This window comes from Juglans regia, chromosome 7 (assembly GCF_001411555.2).
Source record: "Juglans regia cultivar Chandler chromosome 7, Walnut 2.0, whole genome shotgun sequence".
Lineage (NCBI taxonomy): Eukaryota > Viridiplantae > Streptophyta > Magnoliopsida > Fagales > Juglandaceae > Juglans > Juglans regia.
Window position 1 is genome coordinate 38,581,999 of NC_049907.1, and position 20,722 is coordinate 38,602,720.

Below are 20,722 nucleotides of genomic sequence, written 5' to 3' on the forward strand. Positions count from 1 at the left end.
TTTGTTTTGAGATTTGAAAATATTAAGATTTAAAATTAAAAAATATTTATATTTGTGGTGTTTAAATATTGAGATCAGATAAAATGAGTTGGGAATACTTTGCTATCTAAACTAGACCTAAATGAAAAATTGATGGAGGTATCTAATTATAAATTTCATGAAACTTGAATATCAATCTTACAAAAACTAGAAACTAAGGCCTTAAATTATATAAACGTGAAAACTTGGGTTATAATTTTATAATTTGACGTACATACAATTATTTATATTTTACTCTGCAATATGTGTTTGTTTAGAAGGAAAACAAAAAGTAAAAAGAAAAAAGAAAACCTCAAAAGCATAGGATGCCTCAGCCAGCGGCCAACAGCAGTATCGGAAGTCAAAATTCAACAGAGACGCGCGCATAAACGAACAAGATCAGCTTCGTTTGGAATCACAATTCCTCTCAACTCATCTCAACTCATCATTACAATTTTTTCAAATTCCAATACAAAATATAATAAACAATTCAACTTTTTCAAATCTCAAAATAATAATAATAATAATAAATAATATTTTAATAATATTTTATTATCTCAACTCAACTCAACTCAACTCACTTCAACATCCAAACGCAACCTTTAACGCCCCTAACTTTCCAAATTTCCGTTGATTGCTGCCTGCCATTAGTATTTAGTACCACTCGTCCCTCCCCTTCCACCGACATTTCCCTGTTTGCTTTCCCCTCCTCTTCCATTCCCCAATGCAAAAGCGATAACGTTAAAACACATAAAAACTCGAATGTCTTGAAGAAAAACACCCCAAGACCGATTCGCTATCATCGTCTAAATCACGACACTCATTATGTACGCGTTGAAAGAGAGAGTGACGGATAGGCTCTCCCGTTTCTTCGCCGATTCTCCCAACTCCTCGTCCTCGTCCTCGTCCTCCTCTTCTCCCTCCCCTCTGGTAATCTCTCCTCTTTATTTTTTGTTCTTTGACACGTAAATAGTTGAGCCTGATTGTAAGGTTGGCTATCTGGAAAAGTTAGATCTGGGTGCCTGAAAGAATTGGAGTTTCTTCAGTTGAAATTGAATTTGGGTGAACTTGCTATTGATCGATTGAGATCCAATGTGGAGACGGATTATTTATTTATTTATTTGTCAACTAGTGTTTGCTGAATTGTCGTTAAATCTAGCTTCTTTTTTACCCCTCCCAAAAAAAAAAATCTTTTTAATTATCAAGATAACTGCCAAAACTGGGTATTTTGGTTGTTGGAGTCATTCCTACTATTAAAAAACCAGGCGTGTAATTTTTGTTGTCGGAGTTATTCCTGTGCACACACTAGAAGGAAATGAGGTTTATATGATCTTCGAACGGATGTGGTTTTTAGGCTGTAGACGAAGTTAGCTTCTTAATTAGTACTCCACTGTTTTCTATTGTTTTAATGGATTCTTTTAAATTTTTCAGTGTTCTTCTTTAAAACATTGTTCTTCTGGGTGGGGCCATTGTTTGTCCCGGACTAAATGTCCATGACTTTTCTAGTTAGGTATTTCTCATGTATACTCCTTGTGAACTTGGGCTTTGCATATTTTTATGAATAAAACTTCTTGATTACCAATCCAAAAAAAAAAAAAAATCTTTTGGGTTTTGATTGCAGGGTATGTGAAAATTTTATTTCTTTAAGAGAGAAAGATAGAGATGAGGTTTATGACTAAAAAGCAAAGTTTCAACTCAAATATGTCTTTTAAAACTATATGGATTAGTCAAGTTGATTCTTTCGCTTGTTTGGAAACAATTCATGAAAAAAGCATCTTCCTCCTTGTTTGCTGTATATTCCAATTGGAAGTGACTGATTTTCTCGTATTCTATTTGAATTTTGAATGTGTAATTTACTTTCATGATGATTTGAGGTTTATGAATGTGTAGGCCAGGCCTTGTTCTAAAGGGGAGAAATCTTTGTCTTCATATTTTTCTTACCTTATTCCTTCAGCCGGCTTTGGATCGAGATCAAATGAGCATCAACATGGTCTCAAACCAATTCAAGCACACCCTGCTCAACATAGAAATGCGAACTTTAAAGCTCTAGATGAATCCTTGGACGACTATGTAAAATATAGTCCAACATATGACAAGAAGGTAACACCAATTAATCAAGAAGATCATGAAGAACTGACTTCAGGAAGGAGCACTAGTGGGTCTGAAGGGTTTGAAGATGCAACCGATCAAAAAAGTCCACAGAAGCCTTTACCCTATCTCATGGATGAGTCTGCTTTTATTTCCACAGATTTGTATGAGTTCTTGTTGTCTTCCCTTCCTAATATTGTCAAAGGATGCCAATGGGTGTTGCTGTACAGGTCAGTTTTGATGAAAAGCTTATACACTCTGCAGTAAATGCAGTTATGTATCCTTGTATTCACATCTTGATTCGATATCGGTTCTTTCAACTGAAGGGCAGTACGTTGAAACATGGTATATCACTGCGTACACTTATTCGCAAGAGTGCTGACCTTTCTGGCCCTTGTCTGCTGGTACGCTAATATCTAAGTTCCAATGAGATCTCGTGTGGTGATACAATTTGGAGATTACCTATCTTCTATATATACATTCACTTTTTAGTAATGGTAGCTGATGTAATTGTGATGTACAACTTCTAGATTGCTGGTGATAGGCAAGGCGCTGTGTTTGGTGGGTTGCTGGAATGTCCCTTGAAACCTACAACAAAGAGAAAATACCTAGTAAGTTAACATGTTATAATCATTATTGATATTAATCTTTGATAGATGTCTTCTTGATGAAGTGGCTATCTCCTTGATATTTCATCTATCTGGGTCTGTCTCTCTAATTTTCTCTTTCAATATTTGAAGCATGATTTTTTTTTTTTTTTGTGATAGGGAACAAACCAAACATTTGTGTTTACAACCATATATGGCGAACCGAGACTATTTAGACCAACTGGTAAGGACCTTGATTCAATCACATGTGTAATGCTTGCTCTCATGAGTTGCATCATGCATGTGAATAGGTGGTAGAGCCAAGTATTTGGTTGCCTTTTTGGACCCCTCAATGTTTGGTAATAGGAAGACAGGATACCCAATTTACTAAGATGTTAATTGGGACATTTATTCAAGCCTGGATTTGGTTGGCAGTCTTCAACTGCTACATTAAGAGGGCCGTTCCTTTAAGAGTTGCCCATATCAATGCTCGTTGTCATATGGATGTCATGGAATTTATGAACATTGAATGGGAAGAATGACCAAAGTCTTAAACGAACTCTAGTACACCTTAAAATCAAAGAAAAACGTATTGCAATGCCTGAGAAGCCTTTAATGGGCCGTTCTTTTGCCTAAAATGACATCATGTCAAAATTGTGTGTAGGAGCCAATCGATATTATTACTTGTGTTTGAATGACTTACTAGCATTTGGTGGCGGTGGTAACTTTGCCTTGTGCTTGGATGGAGATCTGTAAGTTGTTTCTTTGAATATTCTTCTTTGGAATTGTCAAATTCAAAATTTTAATTTGCACCAGCGGTTAAGTAGATTCTCTTCTCATGCTTGTGAACTCTGTGAAAAGGTTAAGTGGAACCAGTGGACCGTGTGAAACATTTGGGAGCTTGTGCTTGGCTCATAACCAAGAGTTTGATTTGAAGAATGTTGAGGTAATGCCTGATGTTTAACCACTCTGTCTTGTACATTGTTAGCTTCCAGTGACTGTTTCACATTGTTACTTTTAGTTTTGCTTCCTTGTCTGGTGAGTGGGACGCTTTTTTTCTCTGGCTTGTCCTTTATATTGGTCGATGCTCTTGTTAGTTATAAATCCACTGTAGTTCATAAGAAAGATTTGAGTATTGGCTGCTGCCTCCCACTTCAACCCCCTTCATACTCCTTACTTATCTTGTTAAACTTACCAACCTGCTCCAAATCAGGGTATCCTATAATACAGTTACTTTGTCATGTTATGCATATTTGAAATCCATTCCATCCATTAAATTATACAGGTTTTCTGTCTACTAAAACCATTTGTAGTGTAGTGGCTGATGTGGCCGACTAGAAACACAACTTTAGGATCCCTAAAATCAGACAACCGGTAACAAGGGTAAGACAAATATTGTTTTTAGGTGTTGAGATAAGGTGAATCACAAATGAAGTGGAACAGTAGTACACGAGCAGCAATTTGCTAGAATGCCAACTCTGGTTAGCTCCAGTAAAATGGATTTACTTCTCAAAACCATGTGGAATTTCATTTTGATGAAAGAAATATAGAAATCATACCTATGTTAGCTCTTTCGAACTGTTGTTCCATTTACAAAAGCAGAGTCATGTTCTCAACTGCAAATTAAACTTTACTCTCGTTTCAATTTATATACCCGAAGAGATTTTAATGCAAGTCTTGTTGTGTCTTTTGCAGCTTTGGGGTTTTACGCATGCATCGCATTACCTTACCTAAGATGAGGCTCCCAGATCTGTCTTTCTTAATCTATTATGATCCTATTCTTTATTCATTTACATTAAATTTGCCTCCTTTTTTATTTAAAGGAGAGGTATGATGATGATCTCAGATGAGGGATTTTCCATTTGGTGAATTGGTAGATTTCTAAACTAATTAAAAATTGCTTTCTGGCCACATGATCGATTTGGCAGTAGATGGTGCTTGATCACTCACGCCCGAATAAATAATCTTTTTTCCATTAAAAAAAATGAATTTACAGAGCTACTGGTGTTGTAGAAGTTACTGGATACGAAGTGGCAGAGATCATTTGGGTGTAAACAATATTCTTGCGAACAAAACGACTGAGACTGGTCACAATAAAATGCTCCAAACTGGTGACTGACGCCAAGTCGTGAAAGAAAATGGTTGAGAGTACGGATAACAGCCTCGTTTCTTTTCTAAGTTATTTTCATCTCATATCATCTAATCATTATAATTTTTACATAAAATAAAATAAACAAATAAATTTTTTTGAATTTTAAAATAAAAATAATATTAATATATTTTAATAATATTTTATTTAAGGCTTGTTTAACTGCTGCTGCTGTTCAAACATTCAGTTCTAATTGCTTTACAACAGTACAAAGCCACCGACTGATGGTTAATAGGGCTGACCTGAAGTAGCAATTTCTATACAGCCCGCAACTCTTGATGTAGTGACCGTAAACATACCGTGGGCGTGGGAATGCGATTTGGGCATGAATCTCGGCATCCAATGCCATTGTAAGTTTGATCATTCATGATTAACAAGGTTGTTTCGATTGAAAAACTGAACTTTGGAATGCCCATCCCACATCGTTAATAATGAATACCATGAATTGCAAGCATGCCAGACTTGGTCTAGAAGCCGTTCTAAATTGCTTAACCTTGTCAGTGTACCAATTTATAACAAAAAAGCATCGAATGTGAACAGCTTTCAAAACAATGTCGCATCAGCTACCCCACATTTGAACACACGGATAATAATGTTGGTCAACTCAAACGCTAATCAATAAGGGCAAAATCTCATTACCAAAAGTTAATAGAAAAAAAAATGATAATACAGGAGATTAGACGCGCTTAGAAAGTTATGATGACATGGGATTATGGGCCGACAGATATGACTATTTTCAGCTCAGTTTGACACCGCACCTCACAAGAACGATGCAGAATGCTCAAGGGTACTCTCTGCTCAATGGAGAGGAACGTGAGAATAGCGCCTACACTAATATAATTAATGAAATCTCTACCATTCAGTTCAGCCAATGAATTACAAGTAGCAGTAACAGAAACAGCAGGAAATACCAAGATTCCACTTCCTGCATAGGGCAACTTGAAGGGTGCTCTATGATTCTAATGGACCATCCTCACCAGGCAGGCCAAAAATGCGGAGGTTTCTATCCATTGATCCAACTGCCATATATTTTGCATCCGGACCAAATCTTGCACAGGTTGCTTTACCTGAAATAAGGGCAGAACAGACCGAACATCAAGGATTGACAGGTAAGAGCCACTGATTAAAAAAAAAAAAAAATGGGGCCCAAATTTAGAGAACCTGTGCCAGATAAATCAGGTATGGTCTTGATACAATTCCATTCTGATTTAACATTTGCAACTTGGTAAACTCTGCAGAAGCACAATCCCCAAATTAGTTTCCATGGCTGCAAAAAATCACAAAACTACAGAAGCAAAACAGCATTTAGCACTGAAAGATGACTAAGTGACAGTTCAAGTGGTTGCCAAGAAAAGGTGGTTGAAGGGTTGCTAAAGTCAAGGCTAGAAACTGAATCTTAAGACTTGGGTTAAAATAGAGATGTCAGGTTTCTCACATGAACCTGCTAACTAATCAGCTAGGTTGGGATTAATTCATGAAAATGCTGTGATGTGGGCCCAACTACTCTTCCCACCATAGAAGAATAAGGGGGCAAATAAGGCCAGATAGAGGGAAAAGATGAGAGTGAATGTGGCTAAAGGAGCTCCTGGCATGCCATGAATTTCCTTCCAGTTACTTACTAGAGGCTGTTTGTAGAAATGACTGAAAGCATACATCAAAATAGCCCGAGCTAATTCAATATTAGAGATGATTCATTTAAAAAAAAAAAAAAAACATCTTCCAGACTCAGCGAAATTGGATTTGAAATTGATTCAATAAGTTTAAATATTATCAAAGCCCAGTAGTTGTGGAGTTTTTTAACACCCACCTTATATCCGATCCGGCGATTGCAAGGTAACATCCACTATTGTCAAACTCCACTGCAAGCAGAAACAAGCTTCCATTACCAAATACATTTTTCAAACACTAGTATCATGTCAGTAAACAGGTAGAATAAGTAAAAGGATTAAAACCTCCCCAGTTCCATCACAAAGGCACAGGACAAAACAGACAAGAAAGAGTAATAATAGATCAACAAAACCATGTTTGATCTCAACATGGAGCCATCTATTTTGGGCATGGAGATATTAAAATTACATACCCGAGTTTGTTGGGGTATCTGAATCATATGGTGCAAATGTACGGAAGTTCCTTAATTTGCGTAGATCCCACAGCTTAACACCATCATGAGCTGCAGTCTGTCCATTTCATACATGAAATCAAACAAGATATGTCCAACCTCTATACACTGGGAATAATTTATTTGCAGAAAACTTACTGCAAGGAAGTAGCCATTTTCAGAGAAAGATATGGAAGTTACAGCCCCAACATGTCCATCAAATCTGGCAACATTTGCCTGTAAACCAATCAAAGAAAATTTAATCAGAAAAAATTTAAAAAAACTTCAAGATAGAAAGCCATACAAGGAGCAAGTTCCACCTGACTTTTCACATCCCAAATTTTAACAACAGCTTCTGAAGTGCCTGTTCCAAGGATTAGGCCATCAGGATGAAATGCTGCAGATGTATAGCCGTTAGAATCTGAGGCATCCACTACCTGCAGAACTAATTATAATTAACTCAACTCACCAGAAAAGATGGAGCAAAAGGGATACATATACAAATGCTTGCAAGGCATCTTATGATTGTTGAAAGCATTTCAAATTCTTTATTTCTTCTGCAACCTCTATTGATTTATTTTATGCTCAACATACATAGGATTGTGTACTGGACTTCATTGATGTCAACTTATAGATACATATCATTCCTGCTATTCACGGTTATAGAGGTACTAGATAAGAGTGCACGTGGGTGCATGTGAGAGAGAGACACACAGAGATGGAGAGAGACAGACCTGTGTGAGACATAATCCAGAAGAAAGCTCGTAAAAGCACCATGTGCTATCAAGAGAAGCGGTCACAAAGTAGTTATTTGTCGCATGGACAGTAATAGCTTGCACCTTAGAAAAATAAATGGCATATCATTATTGAATCACATGAGAGCACATGAATCATAATTAAATAGCAGTCAACAAGACATAAATATGATATCCTAGAAGTGAGAAAAAGAAAACTAAGCATGGCATGCCATCCTTCTTCAGTTGCGAACACCTCTCGACCAAGACATTGTTGTCAATGGTATTCAAGATTTCATTGCATATAATGCCACACTTTTATTCGTGATCACAAAATATCTAAAAATACTAGATGAATTGTGAAGTTAATAAAGAGAAATAATGCATCATGTTGCCTTCGGTGAGATGAACAAGAACATGACTAACACGGCGCAATTAGTATGGGGAGAGAGTTGAGTTCCGCAACATTAACAGCTCAATTTTTACCACTCTTAACGTAGCATGTCCACATAAAAACTGACGACCAAATACAGGTATCATGTTCTAGTGACAGTTTAACGCAGCAGACTAGATTGTGTAGCCAAACTTTAAGAACAATTTTTTTTTATAACTTTAAGAACAAAATTCAGAGAAGCAAGGATGGAATGAGAAAATTCCACTTCTATTCCCAAAGGACAGCTAAAAGAAAGAAGCATAGAAAGGCATATTACACCCACCCAGTGTCGAAATTGGTGAAGGAACACATCAAGAGAATCATAAGCTTACTTACCTCGGCCGTATGATCCTTCAAGATGTGCCTACAGTTATAGTTCCCATCATCAGACTCTTGCCACACACGTACAGTCTTGAGCAAAAAACAGAAAAAAAAACATTTTAGAAAAGAAGGAAAGAATAAAAATACATATATTGTTAAAATAATTCTTAAAAAACTTGTCGAGAAATTGATTCTTAAATGCTCATGGCAAGGAGTTACATCAAGACAGCTGGAAGCACTGTAGTATTCTAATATGCAAGTTGTAAGAGACTCGAGTGAAAGCAATCTTTATTAACTATAGACCTTTAGTATTTGGTAAATGGAAAGCCTAAATTCAATCAGAGCTCCTAAGAAAATGTGCACTTAAAAAAGTTGACCAACACCACCAAAAATACCCACCATACAGCGTGATCACAAATTACAAAATAGAATCAAGGAAAACACCTAATAATTCAGCAGCAAAATCACCTGTTCAAGAAATAATATGGGTGTTCTTTTTTTTATCAAAGCTATTCAATGTCACGTGTAGAGACATTCAAACTTAAAAGGCAAAAGCCAATGCCAGCAAAGCTTAAACCTTCACTTGCAGCTTTCCATTCCAGTACCTACTGATTTCCTCTGGGTGGCACCCAGGTCAATATTTGCAATTCAGGCTCTCTACATTTCTTTTTATAAGTACAGACTTTCTACATACATTTAATCTATAATAGTCAAGAAGATTTACAAAATCACCCATACACACTTCTAATGGTCAGGCAAACATTATTGTCTGAAAAACCCATAACTAAACAATTAATTTCGGAAAAAAATGTTTCCTTTTATTAAGAACCGGTTGATGTCAACATTCATGATTCATAACTACAAAACTTGGACACCAAATACTTACCTTGTCTGCTGAGGCAGTTAAGAATAAATCACCCCGAGCAACAAATTTTAGACTGGTAACCTATCAAATGCAATGTCTAATCAGCCAACAGATTTTCAAAACAGGACAACTCCAGCAATTGAATAATAGAATAAAAGTCAAAACCTTTTTGGAATGACCACTGAGTGTAGATAAGATCTGTCCTGATGGTCGATCAAAAAGTACAGCATTTGTGTCGAGCCCTCCAGTTGCAATTATGTCCTAGATAGCAGGGGAAAAAATGCATTAGCCAGAACCATATTTGAGTCAATGTCAGCACCATCTAGAATGAAAATCATTGTTGCACCAAAAGAGTGTTGAATGAAAAATAGCACAGAACTTAAAAAGCCAAAAGATCCAATCACATGCAGCAATGGAACTCCACTCAAGCTCCAAATACCTAATTCAGACATAATAGTTACAGCAATCATACAGATGCACACGTGAAGCAAACTCTTATTCACGGTCAGGTCAGCCCCCATTCCAATTACATTAGGAGGTCTTTCACTTTTGCCAGATCTAGAGAAATACTTCGAGCCCTCCATCCCAGATTCCACCACTGCGGCCATCTGGTTCACCAGTACTACCAAAAATTCTAATGCTCACGTTACTCTTACTGATGGTTTTCTTCGACATGAGAAGACAATGTCATAACCACTAGACAAAACAGACCCAAAGGTCATTCTTCATATACCTCCGCGCCAAGAATAGAAGTTGTTCGTTTTGTTTCGATAAGCAATTCAAGACTTCATTGGTTCATGATGTGAAACCTCACCAAGGCATGGCCCTTCAGACCCACCCCAGGAAAAAAACCCAAATACACGACCCCACCCTCTATAATTGTCCATCAGTAATCCAGGGGAATTCCAAGTACAAAATCAAGCCTAAGATGTCTGGATCTATGGTTCATTCTATGCCCATACTTTGACCACTAGGCTGCAGCCTGACAGGTTGAAGCAAACTCTTAATCAACTGGAAAATTTTGGAGTATACTGTCAAAATAAGAAAGAAAACAATATGGCAAGCTAGTGACCAAGCTCCAATGTCCATAGGGAAATCCTCCATATGACTTGTATATAAGAGCTTCTAAGCCCCACCCATATAGTATGACATCTGTCCAATAAGTAAACAACAACATAAACATAAAAAAGCTCACAGTTTCCTAACCAAAGTGTGCGAATCCTGTCTTAATAGGGTCCCAAAGACCACACCGAACTGTATTCTCTTTGAGAATATCTGATGATCTGCCCTCACAAAAGGTGGTAATAGCCTGATCAAACCAAGTTTTTTTACTGTAACACTCGTGTACTCTTATTTTGTATTTTTTCCACCTTTTGTTTGCTGGTAGCACTTTTGGCAACAGGATCATACTTGACAGTAGTAAGACCATAATGCACCAAAAACATAAAAGGTAGCACGTGCAAAGAAATCAAAGCAGAGGATCGGAGCAACCATTAGTCGAGGCACTTGCCAATACATTTCAGGCAACTATTTGGCACAGTGCCAATGACAACTTACTCCAATGAAATACCAATATTTTTTTTTGATCGGTATGAAATACCAATATAACAATAAGATATGTATGAAAAAGAAAATAGATTGTAGTGAATGCTGTACCTTTTCATAATGGATGTCAAGAGATACAATGCCTGGTTTGCTAGTTTTGTGAAGTGGATGACTAGAAATCTGAGTATAACTCTCTAGAGCATCAATGGTAGCCACTGTTGGAGGTATCTGAAAAGAAACCATACAGGAAAAGGGGGGAGAAAGAGGAAATTCACAGTGATTAGTAATTGATATACATGATTAAAGTACAATATACATCATTAAACTCTTCCTCATTGTCATTATAAACAAACGAAACAAAAACATATTAATTTTGAGAATGCTCGGATCCAAAAAAGATTGAATAGAGTATGCTCGGATCACTTTCCCGTTGTTTTGGATTGTGGAGGTATTCATGAAGGAAAAAGATATTTTAAGTTTGAGAACATGTGGCTGAAAACCGAGGGATTTGTGGAGAAGGTGAGGACGTGGCGGTCCTCATACTCCTTTGAGGGATCACCAAGCTTCACTTTGGCGGGTAAGCTGAAAGCCCTGAAGACTGACTTGAAAAGGTGGAATATTGAAGTCTTTGGTCACATTTCTAATAAAAAATTGTCCCTCTTGGAGGCTCTAAGGGGTTTGGAGGAAAGGGAGATACACCTCCCTCTTTCAGCTGAGGACTCATGTAGGAAAACAGCCATCACTTTGGAATTGGAGAAGGTGTTTCTTATGGAAGAAATTTCTTGAAGACAAAAATCACGTGCCCTATGGCTAAAGGAAGGAGACAAATGCACTAAATTCTTTCATCGGGTGGCCAATTCTCATCGCAGAAATAATGCCATCGAGGTGATTCAGATGGAAGGTCAGGTTTACTCGGATCTTGATGCTGTTAAGAATCAAATTGTTAATTTTTATACAGATCTTGCTGAAACAGCTCCTTGTAGACCCAAACTTGATGGTATGCCTTTTGAGACTATTGACCAGCTAAGCTCTACATGGCCGGAGAGGCCATTTGAGTCGGAGGAGGTTTTTCAGGTGATTCGTGGGATGGCCAAGGATAAAGCCTCGGGTCCGGATGGGTTTCCGATGGCTTTTTATTATGATTGTTGAGAGGTAGTGGGTGGTGATATTATGCAGGTTTTTCAGGAACTATACATCTTTGGGAAATTTGAAAAAAGCATTAATGTGTCTTTTATTGTGCTTATCCCTAAGAAAGTTGGTGATGTGGATGTGAAGGACTTTCGGCCTATTAGTCTCATAAATGGAGTTTATAAGATCATCTCAAAGGTGCTCGCTAATCGCATGAACACAGTTATGAGTAGCATTATTTCTAAATCTCAAAATGCTTTTGTGAAGGGGAGAGAAATTCTGGATTCGGTATTGATAGCTAATGAATGCTTGGATTGTAGAATCAAGGAGGGCCTACCTAGACTCTTGTGCAAGTTAGACATGGAGAAGGCTTATGACCATGTTAATTGGGACTTTTTGTGTTACTTACTTGGGAGGTGCGGTTTTGGGGATAGACGGATAACGTGTATTAGGCATTGCATATCTATGGCTCGGTTCTCGGTTTTGGTAAATGGAGTACCGGAAGGATTTTTTAACAGCTCTAGGGGCCTCTGGCAAGGGGACCCACTCTCCCCTTTGATTTTTGTGGTTGTTATGGAAGCATTGAGTCGAATGTTGCGTGCGGCGTTGAATGGAGGTTTTCTTGCTGGATTTTCAGTGGGTGGGGTTCTCATATCTCATCTTTTATTTGCTAATGACACACTATTGTTTTGTGAGCCTAACATTGATAATTTGCAATATTTTAGGGTTGTACTACTTTGTTTCAAAGCGGTGTCAAGCTAGAAGGTAAACCTATCAAAGTCTGAAATGGTTCCCATGGGTAGTGTACATAATATTGAAGGTTTGGCGAACATTCTGGGTTGCAAGGTTGCCTCGCTGCTCTTGAAATATCTGGGCTTACCGTGGGGGCTGCTTTCAAGACAAAAACCATCTGGGATGGTGTGTTACAAAGAATTGAAAGACAATTGGCTGGGTGGAAACGGATATATTTGTCTAAAGGTGGTCATTTGACTCTTATCAAGAGCACTCTTTCTAATCTCTTTACTTATTTCTTATCCCTCTTTCCATTACCGGAAAGTGTGGCCTCTTGTATGGAGAAAATCTTTCGCAATTTTCTATGGGGTGGGATGGGGGAAGAAATGAAGTTCCATCTTGCGAGTTGGGATGAAGTTTGCTTACCCATTCAATGTGGTGGATTGGGGGTGTGTAACGTGAGGGCTTTCAATAGAGCACTATTGGGGAAATGGTTGTGGAGATACCATAAAGAAGGGGAGGGTTTATGGCGAGAAGTCATAGATGCTAAATATGGGAGTATGAGTGGGACTGGTGTTCTAAGGAAGCTGGATTGTGGAAAAATATTAGAGTGGGATGGGATAGATTCTCCAAGTATTTTAGATTTGCAATTGGAAGAGGTGATAAGAGTTTTCTTTTGGCACGATGCTTGGTGTGGTGAACGGGTCCTAAAGCAGGTGTTTCCCACACTTTATCAGATTTCCAGAGACAGAGGCTGTCGTGGCTGACTTAATGGTAATTTCTAATGGTGTGGTCCATTGGGATGTAAGCTTCTCGAGAGCTGTTCATGATTGGGAGCTGGATATGCTTGCTGAATTTTTTGACTCGCTATATGCAATAGCAATGGGCAGTGAGTTGGAGGATAATCTGATCTGGATTTTTCGACTCGCTATATGATTTTTTGACTCGCTATATGATTTTTTCGGTGCGCTCTTTCTACAAGGCCCTCTTGGGAGTTTCTAATGACCATAATTTTCCTTGGAAGGCCATTTGGCAATGTAAAGAACCGTCTAAGATCGCTTTCTTTGTATGGACTACATCTCTTGGGCAGATCCTCAAGTCGGATAATTTGAGAAAACGTGGTCTTATCATAGTAGATTGGTGCTTCTTGTGTAAGTGTGATGGGGAATCAGTGGATCATCTTATGTTACATTGTGAGGTGCCAAGGTGTTAATGGAATGAGATCCTTAATAGGACAGGGTGGCTTGGGTTATGCCTAGAACAGTTAGAGATATTCTGGGGTGCTGAACAGGAATTAGGGGGAATTCACATATAGCTGCTGTGTGGAGATTGATTCCTCATTGCATTATGTGGTGCTTATGGCTAGATAGAAATAAGAGGTGCTTTGAAGACATGGAACGTTCTTTGGAGGAGCTGAAGCGATTCTTTTACAATACTTTATTTTCTTGGGCTTCGGCCATTATTTGTAATTAGGATATAATTAGGATACTTTCCATGATCTGCTTGTATCTCTCACTAGTATCTAGATGTAATTAGGTTTCATGTTCTGTTTGTATACTCCTGGGTACTTTGTTTCTATTCTTTTATCAATAAAACTTACTTTTACCTAAAAAAAAAACATACATTTGGCAAAATGGAGGGATAGGGAAGGAAAAACAAAGTATGTTTATTGTCCCTTTTACTTATAAAAAAAATGTTTATTGTCCCTTTAGGTGTTTAGTTGCTTTGGTGGAACTGGAGAGAAGAGAAATGATTTGTGAGCCCCAAGACTAAAAACATTGAAACACACTCCTCTCTTCTTCCTCCCATTTCCCCGCAACTTTGGGAGGATGTAAAATGGTGGGCCTAGAGGGGAATGGAAAAGGAATCTCTGTGCTCCCGTACTTCTTCTTCCCCTTCCCCTTCCCCTTCCCCTTCCCCTTCCCCCTAACCAAGCAATGAAAAGGAATGTACTATAGATAAAAGAGATAATAAGTAAAAGAGAATGTCCTTTTAACAAATCAGCTAGTGCGGCAATCAAAACAATCTCTGTAATACTAAGGGCAGGTTTGGGAGGTGGGATGAGACATAAAATTCTCATCTCATCTCATCATTACACTTTTTTCAAATCCCCATACAAAATATAATAAACAATTCAATTTTTTCAAATCTCAATTCAACTTTTTCAAATCCCAACACAATAATAATACTAAAACATAATATTTTAAACACTAAAACAAAACACAAAATTCTTATCTCACCCCCCAAACCTGCCCTAAATCAAAACGAGCAATACCTGGCGTTTTTTACGCTGTTGTGAGAGAGATGCATTACAGTCAGTTAGCTCAGCAATAATACCAGCAGATATTCCAGCCCGTATTCTCTTTCCACCAGGGCCCAACTCCTCATCCTCAGCAGCTATAATGGCATTAACAGAACCCCAATTAGCTATGATTTAAATTAATACAAAAAGAATACAAACCAAGAATAGTGGAACTATCTACCTCTTTTACCATTGCTAATTGAAGGAGTGTTTGCTGTAACTGCCACTGATGCTGACATGGGTATCTGCCGATCAGCCTGAGCAAGCAATGACCTTGCTTCATCCCTTTCTTTTTTAAGTCTTGCAATCACGCGGCAAGCAGCATCATGCTGCCCATAAATGACAGGTTGAACCGACCAAATTTTAGATGAAACCATCGAAGTTATAGATGCATTAAATCTATAAGATATAAGCATAACAGAGCAATCAAGAGTCATCAGAGATTTTAAAAAGCAAAACGGGAATGTGCAAGATAAGGAACCGGGTATGAGATATTGTGAAAAGAGTGAAGAAAAAAAATTCCCAAAGTATTGAAAAATGAAGCGAGCTGGAGTGATTGCATGCTACATCCAAGGATATCTGCCAAACTAGCTACATTCCCCACTCTCCCAACCGGAAGCAATTCCAACTTAGTTAAGTTCACCTCAAAGCCTCAAAAACAAACTCTAGTAATAAACCAACTCCAGAAGAATGTTTTTGCTAATACCTGGTACAGTGCATGACTTAGCTCTTGTCTAGCTGTATGCAGTTGTTGTTCCAAAGCAAAATTGGATAGCATCAGACCATCCCATTCCTGTAAGCACAGAGAGGAGTATACCTTATGACTTGACAATAAAGAGAAACTCAATTACTTCTTAATTGATAGAATCAATGTGCAAAACATAAGCCACTATAGCAATCAGCATTATTTAACAAATTGGTACAAGACATAGCTCGCTAAGTTAGAGCCCCAATTGATATCATAAATTAGTATGCACACACACCATATCAGAAGAAAAGGATATTGTATACTACCCGTGTACCGAGGCTACGCCTATTGTTATTGTCAATAAAGCTTCCAATTACTAATCAAAAACTTTTGATAGATGATCAACTCATTAAAAAACACAAGGGGACGTTGCAGCCTGCAGGGCAGACGGTATGTTTCACATACGAAAGAAAAAACATGAACAGTATCATCCAACCCAATATAAGAAATCCCTTATACTTGATGACTCAGTTTGTGCTTATGACCATTGCAAGGAATAAAATAAATCTATACAATCATTGCCTACTTCAGATATATGAAAACCCGATAACCTTATTCAGCTCAAGCATACTTGACATATACAAAAACTGAAGACCCATATTACATTTATAACTAGTTCAGACCCATATTATGTGTATTACTAGTTCTGTGGCAAGAAGAGTTCATTGGAAGTAATACAGTTTTTATCCTTCTTCTGGATCTAGTTTTCCAATGCAGTTATTTGAACTTGTGACTGAAGAGATTAAGCCTGCACTAAAAAGGCCATTTCAATGAAATATACTAATAAATGAATTATTGATCAACATTTCCACAAGACTTGGAATTTGGGCTATGATTTGAAATGCTTGACACAGATATGGTTTTGTGACAGTGATGACAGCATGTAGCTATTGTGGCAGTGGTGATACTGATAACAATCATGTCAGTGGTGGTCATGCTGATTGTGATAGTCTCGGATGCTGTGTCAGCATTGCCACAGGTTATAGAGGACCAGACCGCAGCAGCATCAGCAACATAGTGACGATGGTAGCATAGTTGACAAAATCACGGTGGTCATGAGGTAATTAGGGCAACAGTGGAGGGGTCAACAATGGAAGTAGTGGCAATAAAGCACTAGAACAACACTGAGGAGATGGTCACAAAGACAATAATCAGAATGGAAATACCATACAGCAACCAATATTCTAATGGTGATTTTGAAGAGATGGTGCTGTGAACAACAGAGATAGCAACAATGAACATACGTGGTTGTCCCAATGAATAAAAAACAAAACAATACCACCACTCACTACTACTTATATTAGAATCTCCATTGTAGGTGGAATATAACAGAATGTTGAAACCTAGATTTTCAATCAAAGCATTAGACTTTTTTTAAGTAACATAAGTTTTGCTAAGAGTCATAAAGGGTGCTACCCCAGTACCACATAAAGTATACAAGAGATCCACCTAATAAGCAAAAGAGTACCAGAATATAGACAAGTATATCCTATCATAATCTCTTATCTTGTGACGTGACAAAATCAGGTATTTTTCTTGTTTTAATTTCCTGCAGTCTCGCACAAAAGTACCACTCATAAACATCCATATCCGTGACCCCACTGGTCACCTTATTTTAGGGGGTTGAGGTGTCATTCAACCCAAAGGGCATTCAGAAAACCTCACTCTTCTTGCTCACAAAGCAATTTTTTCTACAATTTTCTCTCTTACTGCAAGAAATTACAGCAAGTTTACATCAGTGAAGTCAATCCATGAAACACTTAAAACCCTAGCAAGATTCATAAGTTTTGGTTCTACCTTCTCCCATACCATTTAAGCCAACATGATAGCCCATTGATTTTAACAGCAGACAACCATGTTTTTAATTTTGAAATTGTCCCACATACCATGTGAACTCCATGAGTATCTTCAATATATAATAGTTTGGCATTAGGTCAAAATTGTATGTGAGAGTGAAAGGGAGAAGGATTGTAAAATCTCCAAATTCCAAATTTTTTGTTTTTCCTCATATTGAATGATGTAATTGCTACTTTCCATCATGTCTGACCACAGCTATAGAGTTTCAACAAGAGGAATTAACGATGAAGATTACGATGATGATATCAATACATGCACTAGTTGCATGTCTAAAATCTACTGACCATAAAAAACAAACTAGAGTCCAAGTTTCATAGCCATGACAAACTAATGACAATGAAGAACCACAATCTAATGAACAGTACTGTATTACGAACTGAGAAAAATGGACAAGAGTCTGCAGCATGTAAAGCTATCTAAAGAATCTATGCAATTTCTCTTGTATACTCCCTCTGTACTGGGGCTATGCCTAATTATGTGGATTAATAAATTTCTTACTTATATATATATAAAAAGAATCTATACAACACAAATCAGGAAAATATGGTCATAGACCGAAACACCATACATTCTGGAACATTCCAAGCATGCCGGGTATGCTTGCAGCCTGTAGAGGTCTGGGCTTCACTATCTGCATGGCAAGCCACCAAGAATGCATCAGTGCACGATAAATGCAATTAACAGCAAGTCTCTTAACTACCTAGCTTATACATTTCTTTGTCAGTGTAAAAGATGACTAGGTTCAAATCCAATTGCACGAACTTCCTTTAACATTTTTTATGAGTAATAAATATTTTTACTGATAAGCGCAAAAGGTGCAACTCTAGTACATAGGAGGTATATAAGAGAGACACCTATCTAGAAGGTGAAAAAGATACTAAAAATTCATGCAGGTTGAGTCCAATAAAGTTTATTGATAGGAAGGTCCTCCATACTAAAAATTCATGCGAGCTTCCTATAATGTTAAAAACAGAAAATATACAAACTTTCTAAGCGTACCTTGCCTGTATTGATTGAAACAATATCATCCAGCGCAAGTGGTTCCCCCGTAATTGGGCATTTTCCAAAATCCTATTCAAAATAAAGATGCAGTATTTCATCAAAATAGAACTGTTATAAAAATAAAATTAAAAAAAAAGGGGCAAATTAATCACTGAAAGTTACAAGACACTATTGAGAAGACATATATCAAGGTTTTTTTGGCATGAACAAGTAAATTGCGGAAAAATTAACTAAGAAAATACTGAACCAAAGGAATGAAAAAGATAAAAGCAGCCCTCCATTCAACTTATAAAAAGAGTAGAAAAGTATGAAGCAAAGGTATTAACGTTCTGAACGGAAGAAAGAAAATAAGAAAAGTTTTCCCATCCATCCTAAATCCCAAGTTGTTTTCACAACAGAATGGAAACTCCAAACATTCCAAAATGCCGTGAAGAACAGGAGTAAAAATTTACAAGTATTTCTCCATTTAGATTAATTAGATCTATAGAATGAGAATAAACAAAGGGAAATCACATTTTGGCACCAAACTACCTCCCCAAACCGCACAGTTTAGGGCTGATAAATTGATAATTCTGGTTGGCGTCCGGGAAATCATTAAGCTCTGTGAATAAGCAAATAAATCCACAACCCCAGCTTGCTTCCCAAAACCAATTAAAGGAGAAATGAAGCATTGAAATCACACTTGTGCCGAAATATTTGCTCTCCAAGTGGGAAAAAAAATCAGAAACAATTAACCTAACGATTAAGAATTACACTTTCAAGCCCTTCTCAGCTTCCAAGTATGAGCCAACATTCAGCTTACTAGCCAGGAAAACATAATCTGCCATAGAATTAGTCTTTCTGAATTAAAAAATTCTCCTTTTTGGTATTTTTATGATTTTTAGTTCCCAAAATCCTGAAACCTCAATTTTATTCTAGACATTACTCCCCGAGCTTTTCTGAGCAACTAAGCAACTAACAACGAGAGAGCAAAAGACAACCCTAGAACAAAGAAAGAGAAACAAACATACGGAGATGTGCCTCTCGATTAACCGCTTCTCGTAGAGCAGCCCAGATTTCTTGGAAACCACGGGCTCTTCCGGCACTTCGCCGGAGACTGTACAGGCATAGTAAGACGCACATAGAACAGAGATCAGAAAATAATAACCAAAAAGCAACTGAATACCAGAAGGAAAAGGAGAAAGTGAGAGAAGATAGAGTTACTTGAGCAGTTCATTGTAGGTGAGAGAGCTAGGGTTTCGCTCCGAGCCTGTCTCGCCCGAAATGAGAGGAGTGAACAAAAAGAGAGGAAATTGAGAGAGAAGTGGTTTTTGTGACTAGTTTATTTTTACAGCACATTCAATTCATTTCACGTAATTATTATAATTGTTTTAAATTTTTATTTAAAATAAAATAAATAATTCATCATTTTAAATCACATCAAATTAATATTAAAAATTTATATTTTAATAATATTTATTAAAAAAAATAGACACCAGTTTTGGGATGTACGGCCTCCGACCTGACCAGTCCAAACTGAAATTACGGTCTAATTATAATTTATGGATATATAATAATTTTTAAAAAATAAAAATATGTCAATATTATAGTCTATAAGAAAATGAAAAATTAAAATATCTTGTCATTAATATCTTCAGAACAGTTAATAATTTGTCTAGTACTTGCATGAATCTTCAAGGACTATTCTAAAACTTATTTATTAATTATAATATTTTATTCTTAAAAAATATTCTAAAAAACTTATTTATTCCAAAACTTAATAATAATATTTTATTATTTAAAAAATTATTGGAGAAAAATTATCAACAGTTAATATAAATATTTCTACTAAACTGTTCTGTTCTTGATTGAAAGTGTTCCTAATTCTGATTAGGGAAAAAAAACATTTGGAAAAACTTAAAAAAGTGTGCCTAATCTATACCTTTTAAGCATTAATATCTGAGAGATAATCAAATCAAATCAAACCAAACATTAATATCTTGTAAATGAATTGAGGGTAATGGCAATTTCTCAATTATAAGTTATTTAAAATTGATTTGTTTGCTTTTCAAACTCAAGAGAAACTATCGAAGAAAGTCTGCGCCGAGGAGTACTTTAATTGGGAGAGGGAGCTAG

General features: G+C 37.0%; 2 protein-coding genes across 3 annotated transcripts; one reads left to right on the plus strand and one right to left on the minus strand.

Moving 5' to 3' along the window:
• Positions 1–646: 646 nt before the first annotated feature.
• LOC108990569 (oxidation resistance protein 1-like) lies at positions 647–4,604 on the plus strand. Its single transcript, XM_018964569.2, has 8 exons — positions 647–948; positions 1,909–2,336; positions 2,438–2,510; positions 2,637–2,717; positions 2,874–2,937; positions 3,358–3,445; positions 3,555–3,639; positions 4,389–4,604. Exons 1-8 carry the CDS (start codon positions 844–846, stop codon positions 4,425–4,427), a joined length of 963 nt encoding a protein of 320 aa, XP_018820114.1. The 5' UTR covers positions 647–843; the 3' UTR covers positions 4,428–4,604.
• Positions 4,605–5,449: 845 nt separating this feature from the next.
• LOC109019525 (pre-mRNA-processing factor 19-like) lies at positions 5,450–19,943 on the minus strand. Of its 2 annotated transcripts, none has more exons than XM_035692167.1 (18): positions 19,811–19,943; positions 19,618–19,703; positions 18,605–18,676; positions 18,174–18,236; positions 15,707–15,793; positions 15,182–15,329; positions 14,974–15,095; positions 10,950–11,066; positions 9,459–9,554; positions 9,315–9,374; positions 8,444–8,518; positions 7,675–7,779; positions 7,261–7,377; positions 7,100–7,177; positions 6,923–7,019; positions 6,650–6,701; positions 6,004–6,074; positions 5,450–5,909 (listed from the first exon to the last, which is right to left on the minus strand). In XM_035692167.1, the coding sequence occupies exons 1-18, from the start codon at positions 19,821–19,823 to the stop codon at positions 5,794–5,796; spliced, it is 1,575 nt and encodes a 524-aa protein (XP_035548060.1). In that variant the 5' UTR covers positions 19,824–19,943; the 3' UTR covers positions 5,450–5,793. The 2 variants fall into 2 exon arrangements, with proteins under 2 accessions (XP_035548060.1, XP_035548061.1); XM_035692168.1 differs by having other exon boundaries at positions 15,191–15,329; positions 19,811–19,921.
• Between the last annotated feature and the right edge of the window lie 779 nt (positions 19,944–20,722).

Coding starts and splice junctions, on each gene's coding strand:
- LOC108990569 (XM_018964569.2), top strand. CDS start 844: ATGTACGCGTTGAAAGAGAGAGTGACGGATAGGCTCTCCCGTTTCTTC. Junction 2,938..3,357: donor GAGACTATTTAGACCAACTG/GTAAGGACCTTG, acceptor AATTGTGTGTAG/GAGCCAATCGATATTATTAC. Junction 3,446..3,554: donor TTGTGCTTGGATGGAGATCT/GTAAGTTGTTTC, acceptor CTCTGTGAAAAG/GTTAAGTGGAACCAGTGGAC.
- LOC109019525 (XM_035692167.1), bottom strand. Junction 11,067..14,973: donor AACAGCGTAAAAAACGCCAG/GTATTGCTCGTT, acceptor GTTTCTTTTCAG/ATACCTCCAACAGTGGCTAC. Junction 7,780..8,443: donor TGAAGGATCATACGGCCGAG/GTAAGTAAGCTT, acceptor TATTTTTCTAAG/GTGCAAGCTATTACTGTCCA.